Source organism: Asparagus officinalis, chromosome 10, assembly GCF_001876935.1.
Source record: "Asparagus officinalis chromosome 10, Aspof.V1, whole genome shotgun sequence".
Lineage (NCBI taxonomy): Eukaryota > Viridiplantae > Streptophyta > Magnoliopsida > Asparagales > Asparagaceae > Asparagus > Asparagus officinalis.
In genome coordinates this window covers 9,505,897-9,514,204 of record NC_033803.1, presented here as the reverse complement: position 1 = coordinate 9,514,204, position 8,308 = coordinate 9,505,897, and the positions used below count along the sequence as shown (strand labels likewise).

Sequence of the window (8,308 nt, the reverse complement as noted above, 5' to 3'; positions counted from 1 at the left end):
GGGGGTTAGTGGTAAGTATTGTTGATTGATACTCATAATTTTTCTTGGATTTCAATTTAGGGTGTTATTCATTTTGAATTAGAATTTAGATTTAAATTTAAGGTGTTATTAGTGACTAGGATTCAGATTTGAATTTACGGTGGTTTAGGACTAGGATTTGGATTTGAGTTTAACGTGTTTTTAGTTTAGGACTATGATTAGGATTTGAATTTAATGTGTTATTGATTGTTTACTTATTAGGACTAGGATTTTAAAATCCACATTCCATTCTAACTCCATAGTTTTTAATGAGAAATTTTCAAGAGAAAGTCCAAGTTAAAATTAGTGGATTGTGATCTTACTTTGTGAAATTTCTCTCTCCTTTTCTCTTTACTTATTTAAATATTTAATATATTTCAAATTAAATATATTTAGTTTTAAATATTCCATATTTCTAATTTATTTATATATTAACATTGAATATATTTAATTTTAAAATATTTGTAATCAACTTCTATGAATTTATTTTATTCATTTAAAATGAAATGTATTTAATACTATTTACTCAGTATATTTAATATTAAATATTAAATTAGATATGTTTATTATTGAACTTCTTAAATATATAAATATTTTAAATATTTAATATTATATTACATACATTTCATTTTTATTTAAATGCTAGATATGAAATTTATTAAGTACATAAATATTAAATATATATACTATTTAAAATCTTGATATGTTAAATAATAAATAATAAATATATCTACTATTTAAATATATTAAATACATAAATGTTAAATATATATATCTTAATAATAAATATATTAAATATATTAAGTACATAAATATTAAATATATATACTATTTAAAATCTTAATATATTAAATAATAAATATATTTAATGTTAAATCTTTCAAATATTTGATCATTTTGATGTCAAATGTTTCATATAAAATATATCTACTATTTACATATTTAAATATACAAATTAGTTTTTATATTATTGACCACTTGTTATTTACTTTTATATGCTTGAACGCTAGTTATTTTCATTTATGGGCTTGAATACTAGTTATCTTCTTTTATATGGCATCATTTGACCTGCTTAAATCGATTACGAGATGTATTCAATTTTATCATTGTTATCCATTAATCGAAATGAGGGTTTTCAAATTGATGTTCATTTTTGGTTAATACTTAATAATTTAATTTGAAACTTTTAATGCTAATAATCCACGAATCTATAATTTAGTCCGAGAATCGCACCCTCAATCTATTAATCCAAAGCAAAAGTTCAAGAATTCTACTCTAAATCAAAATCCAATCCAAGAGTTCGAGGCTCTAACCATAAATTCCGAGTCTAAGTCCCAAACCAAGAATGTCAGATTCATGGACAATTGTACGAGTCCAAATCAGCAATCCAGAGCGAATAACACCCCCTAAAGAAGAAAAAGTTTAACACCCTAGTACTTTGATTGCTTCTTTTCTAATTGAATTTAATTTGGAACTGTAGCCCATATACATAAAGAGGGAGAAAACCTGCCATTTTTTATAGTACTATAAAATTGCGGCAATAAATTTCTTTAAAAGCATTTGTTGTGTATAGTACCTTGGTGCACTTGCTTTGATAAGTCTAGTACCTAATGTCTGTACGCTCTTTTACTTGTTTTACTACTTTCTATGTCACTTCATATTTGTTGCTTTCTAGGGCTTGCTGGTTCTTCCAAAAATGCTTTGATCAAATTCTTTCCTTTTTCATTAATTTTTGTTGCAGAGGTCCGAGGAAAAACTTACAGAATGCGTATCTGACACCATATTTTCTTCTGCCTATCATCATCTTAAGGATCATATTAAAGACAGTTGCGGGGAGGTTGCTGATAAAGGTATGTAATTCAGTCTGTAGCTGTGTTGTGTTTAAGATTTAAAGTCCAAGTTGATTATTTATTCATGGATATTTCTATACTATTCACAATTTATTTTGTAGCTGTTTAGTAGTTACACTTGTAATTTTACCTTTGTCTGGTTATATACTCTTGATAGCCGTAACCAGATGTGAACTGTTTGTCTTCTATTTTTTACTTGACAGACTTAGTTTGATATTGTATCTTTTATCTGCTCTGCTGTTACTAAACTTTCTAGTGCGGTCTGTTTTCTATTCGTTGTGTCTGTGTTGATGGCTAAACTTCAGAATTGCAACAGTTATGCACCTTTCTGCACTGTATTGCTGATGCGTTGGTGTCATTTTGCTAGTTTCAACTTTGTTTTGATGTGAAATATAAAAGCACTCAACATTTTTCTCAAAGCATTTTGCTATCCGATCCATTTCTATTGATTGATTTGAGGGCTCTATTTCTGTGTTCCCCTTTTCTTGTCTTCAAAATTTCTTTCTCGAAGAGTTCTACTTCCATCGATTTAAGACTCTGAAACCCCATCGTCTGTTATCCAAAATAAAGAGCGACCCAGCCATCAACTCGAGGATCCAAATCTGATTTGATTCATAACCAAAATCTAGTTGATGCAAATCGTGAAACCACTAACCCGCATCACAAGCTTTCCTCAAATAGTCAGTCTCTTGCATCCATTTCTTCATTAAATTCTTCTGTTGCCTCAAAAGCTCGTGTCTATTGTCTATCTCTATCCTTGCTCCTCAAGATACTTCTCCAAAGCTTTTACCTTCAGTTGACTTAGTGTTGGAAGGTTTTCTTTTCATTATTATCTTTTTGATAAAAATGCATAAAATATGTTGTTCTTCCATAATGCTTAGTCTTTTATTGGTTGAAAATTGAAATGACTATTGGCGTGGTATTTTAATTTATGTGTGTGTGTAGGTTTTGAATTTGATTCTTCTACAGTTGAATCTCCATGTTGGTGAAAACTGTTAAAAGTAATGTGTGCTTTGCGCCATCGAGAAAAGGGGTCCGCCAAGGGGTTGGGGGTTGTTAAAAGAAATATTGAAAATTGTAATCATTTATATTATTGCCACAAGCTTTTGTTGGTGTTAGTAACTGCTCACCCACTCCACAAATGCACCTACCCACACATTCACACATATATACACTTTTCCCATGCTTGTATCCACATAGATGCATAAGTAAAATTTAAGAATATGGGGGCTTCTCGTGCCAATCTGTTTTCACAGGAAATTCTCAACATTTCTTTATCTTAGTACATTAATGAAATTAACTTCAATATTAACATGACTTTAGGGGCTTTATATTCTTATTTTCACTTGAGTGGTTGGAATTTTTTTACCTTTAATTTTACTAATTATCTTTCTCATTTATATAGTTCTTTACTTTTTTTTCCCCATCAAGAACAGTAGTATGCTGATTTTAGATGCATAGAGATATGTATGTTTTTATAGTTCCTTTCATCTTTCTTTTCTCAGCATGGTTTTTGGGGCAACCCATGGCACTAAATTACGTGTGAGTTCAAAATATGTTCTGTGGATTCTGAAATTTTCTGGGGCTATAATTTGAATTTTCTATTCATTCATTTTGTGCTGGATTAGTGAATTGTCTATATCGAATCATCTCTTTTCTCTGCCTAGAATGTACTTTTGGGAATTTTGAGGCTTTTAGTTCTTAGCTGCATGTGCTTTAATTGCATAGTTAAAAGATACGTTTACCTTCCTTTAAAATTGTCCTTCAAGGTCCTGCACCATGGTGCTTTCTTGCCTAGTTATATTGGCAATGAATTTGGCAACATTTTTATAGATGGTTTACATGAAAACTCTGTGAAACTTTCTGCAGATATCTCTTATGAGTCATACTCCGTATCTGGCCTTATTGTATATGAAAATTCTTAAATGACAATCACTTCAGTGATATTTATTTCCTGCTTTCGCTTGTTATTGGCCTTCTATGTTCATCTTAGGTTTCATCTAGATTTCTGCACAGATACATGTTTGGATGCTGTATTAACTCTTTCTTTCCTTTTTTTGTGTAGTAAACTCCATGAAAAATCTTAAGCATGGTAGCCAGTTAGTTCAGTCAGTTCATGGGTCCGAGGGATCAAAAGCTGATGTCTTGAATAACAAGGTTGTATTAGAAAATAAGCTGGACTCGTTGGAAACAGAAGTGGAAGTTACACTTACTCACGAATTTGGCAGGAATACTGATCCAACAAATAGGCTATCTGAGACTTCTGATACAGAAAATAATGCTGTTGGAGTCACTTGTACTGAATTAAATCACACTTATAAAGCTTGTGATGATAAATATCACGTTGTTGGTAACCTCTCGTCTGAAGTTTCAGCTATATATCTAGCAATGCAGCACTCTAAATTAGAGTGTGTTGATGAACAGAGTCAAGATTCGACATCAACGGAAGATTGTGTGGAGCCAGATGACAGTGATGAGTTTGATGATTTTGATCCATATACATTTATAAAGGATTTGCCTGATTTGTCAGCAGTTGTTCCAAAATTTCGCCCTGTGCTCCTACCGAAGCAGACTCGGAGTTGTCCTTCAACCACACTAGTTCTAGACCTTGATGGTATTGTGCATTTAACCTTGCATTGGTAATTATTGTAGTTAATTATCTTATTTATTTTAGCACATGATATTCACCATTTCATATGCTAGTAACATGACATTCTGTGTGACAGTAAAAGCCTTGTCTCTTGATGTTTTCACATTTGTGATGTATTTGCTATTTTGTAGCGCTGCGTCAATTGATTTCATGTGATTTCCTGCTTGTTTTGTGGTAAATCTCTTGCGATAGGGTTCCTGAGAGTTTCCTCTTGTTCTTTAAGAAAGCAGGAAAAACTATGATCAGTGCATACATGATTTATACTTTAATTATCCCTATTGGTCTATGGAAAAATTGGTCCTAGGCATTGTGTAGCTTATTTTATCGTATTAAACATTTTAGGTAGGGTATTTTATCTTTTCAGTGATGAAATTAAGCTCAATTACGTTCGATTTTCCTCATTACATCTTCATACAAACTAAAATTTTTAGTTTTGAGTTTGCCTTCAGTAAATTTAGTTATGAGTTTGCCTTCAGTCGATTTTCTGGAAAAGAAACCACGGATTTGACGACTAAAGCACGTTGAAAAATGATGGGGGTAGCGGCTTATTTTTTATTTCTTTTTTACTATGCAAACTTGTGGTTTCTAATCTTTGGATTGAACCTGACTGCAAATCTATTGTAGTCGATTTCATATCGCTCAGATCATTTTATCTTTATTTATTGTAATTTCTCTTTCTTTTGTTGGATTCTCTTAGTTCTTTCATGCTTCCAGAATTATCATTATGACGGTGCAGATGACCTTTCTTTTCTCTGTTCTGCGCTTGTGTCTGTGTATATATTCATGTGTAAATCTTATTGTGTCTTTATGATTCCCTGCTGTAGTTATATATTTTTGCTAATTTCCTTTGTGCTCAATGTGGCAGAGACATTAGTGCACTCCTCCCTAGAACCATGCTATGATGCAGACTTCACATTTCCAGTTAATTTTAATCTCAGAGAGCACACAATCTATGTTAGATGTCGTCCTTACCTTAAGGATTTCATGGAGAGGGTTTCTGGCCTATTTGAAACCATCATATTTACTGCCAGTCAAAGTATATATGCTGAACGGCTTCTCAACATCCTTGATCCTAAAAGGAGAATATTCCGTCACCGTGTTTATCGTGACTCTTGTGTCTATGTGGATGGCAATTACTTGAAGGATTTATCGATCCTTGGCCGTGATTTGTCGCGTGTGATCATCATCGACAACTCGCCTCAGGTAACATCAACTGCTTTTTTAGTTTTCGGATGGCATTGCTGTAGTTTTTGCTGATTTTCTTAGGTGGGAAACTTTACATTTTGCATTTAATTTTAGACCTTTATCATCTGAAGAAGTTGTTTGCCAAGAAGTTCTTACCTTTATCATCTGAAGTTGTTTGCCAAGAAGTTCTCACACTTTTCCCACATCAACGACAACAAAGCCTTTATCCCAAAATTTTGGAGTTTCCTGAAGTTTGTCCACCAATTGTGATCTATAAAATGCTATTGCTTCAAATATTACAATGGATAAGGTGATAAACCAATTCTGCTTATTTACCAGCGATTAAGCCTTTGGGCATTGTCCTAGTATTTATCTTGCAACTAAGGAGCAACCTTGCAAAGTTCTAGATCAATTTAGTCTTGAATTTTTTTCCAATACAGAGTCGGGAAGGATGGGTTAAGATGGGAAATTTCCTGATTGGAAGTTGGGTTTATTGTTAATGTGTAATACAGGGCAATTAAAAAACCATGTAGATATTCACAAGCATAACAGACTTTTTATCGATATATTTTTAAGCTCTTTAAATTTACAAGTATTCATGGAGGTATTAAGGCATTTGAGCTATTGCAATACAAAGCAGATTCTGGAGTTACCATAATATGGTCCTTTGGCTTTATTCTTTAACTTGAAGTTGGATGTATTTTCATGTTGCAAATCTATCGTCTTTCCCCTTCTAGATGGTTTCTTATCGGAATACTTTATAAAGTTTGCCTGTCCTTGAAGCGGCCTAAAATCTATAGGAAATTGGGGATCCTTTTTTCCATGGAAATATTGGCAGTAGTTACAGGGGATTCATCTAAAGATACCAGCCGTTTGTTCAAGTTTTCATAGTTTTTTGTTGACTTGGGAGACCAACTCTCCTGGGCTTATATGGGAAAGATTAAATAATGATGGAAAGGGCTAGTCCTCCCATGTAAAATCCATTGTTATCTCTAATTTTAATTTAAACTCCTATTTTTAGTAGTGCATGTTCATATTCTCGACCACTGAGGCAGGTCACGAATTATGTTCGTTGTCTTCTGTTTTGTTTCGACATCCTCTGTTAAATCAATCCTGCTGCATTTTGCAGGCATTTGGGTTTCAATTAGAGAATGGGATTCCAATCGAAAGCTGGTTTGATGACCGTACTGATCAGGAATTGCTTTCGCTTCTCCCCTTCTTGGAGAGTTTGGTTGGGGTCGATGATGTTCGGCCCATAATAGCTAAAAGGTTCAACCTCCGCGAAAAGGTGATGGCTTCGTCATGTCTTTAGCTTGATTTCGAAAGGTGAACTATTTTTGCAGATCACCCAGAAATTGCTCGTGCTGGTTGCGTCCTGGCTCTTATACTTGGCATCTGATGTTACTCTTTTTGTAACTCATATGTTGTTGTATCATGATGTAGGGGGCGTATTTTGGTCAACTTCTCTGTAGTTGTATTGTGAAAAGTTTGGAGCTTGATCATAAATTGTTGTAATGCTCCAAGCATCTCCCTTTTTGGCTTCTAGTTTTTGAAGCTTAGTTTCCCTGTCTAAAATGTTTATTTTTGTGCCAAAAAAAAAAAAACGCAGTGGTTGCTGATTATTAGTTTGCAGGCTACGCGCACGATTCTTGCGGCAGTCCTGCTCCATTTACTCAGTTTCACCGAGAGATCTCGACCGCTAAAAAGTGGTTAAAATTTTGGGAGGTAATTTAGCGAGAAAGGCCTTCAAATAACTCTTGTAAATAACGTTATTTCAACTTTATTCAGTGTAGTGAATTGCGCTGGAAATTCATGGGGGTCCAGTTAAATCTTGTTAGATTGGAAGGGAACTCTTAGCTGAATCTAAGTGGGGGTTATTGGTTGGGACATTTAGGGGGATAATGAGATAATTTTGGGGATTTTATTTTATAGTGTTATTCATTGGGACAATGGAACAATGATAATGCTTTTTGTGTTATTGGCTTTTTGGAACATTAGTGAGATAATTACACTATTTGGGATAAAATTACCCCACTCATATACAAAAATTTTGTTCTAATAGTAAAAATTTACCCCATCCATCATATTAGAATAATATTGTTCCACTTTGAAGGCAATTGGGATAATTTTAAAATATTTTTGTATTACTGAACTAATACATGCTAATTATATTATAAATATACGACATGATATATAAAATAAGAAATGATAAGGGCACACCTTAAACCACACCTCCAACCACACCCCCTCTCCTATTCGCTACAGTACTCCGGGCCTCACATGAGTTTTTAAATTTTAAAAACTCATGTGGGGCCCGGAGTACTGTAGCGAATGGGAGAGGGAGTGTGGTTTGGGGTGTGCCCCTAACACCACTCATAAAATATAAAATATAACATATATTAACATTTTAATAATATTATATAATAACATATATTAATATTTTAATAATATATATTAATACTATTATGTAATATATTATACTATAACATGATACCTTTTAATATATATTATTACGATTATCATGTAATATATATATATTAATTTTGATACAATATTTTAAAAAATATTACATTGAATAAAGTAAAATATTATAATATTTTATAAA

At 32.7% G+C, this 8,308-nt stretch overlaps 1 protein-coding gene across 1 annotated transcript in view; it reads left to right on the top strand.

Annotated features, from left to right (window-relative positions):
• The window catches only part of LOC109825282 (probable phosphatase PSR2), a 10,419-nt gene extending 3,094 nt beyond the window's left edge, over positions 1-7,325 (top strand). Inside the window, exons 4-7 of the mRNA XM_020392102.1 lie at positions 1,760-1,868; positions 3,934-4,482; positions 5,384-5,721; positions 6,833-7,325. Coding sequence (XP_020247691.1) covers positions 1,760-1,868; positions 3,934-4,482; positions 5,384-5,721; positions 6,833-7,015 — 1,179 coding nt within the window. The 3' untranslated portion in view covers positions 7,016-7,325. The remainder of the gene's footprint in view (positions 1-1,759; positions 1,869-3,933; positions 4,483-5,383; positions 5,722-6,832) is intronic.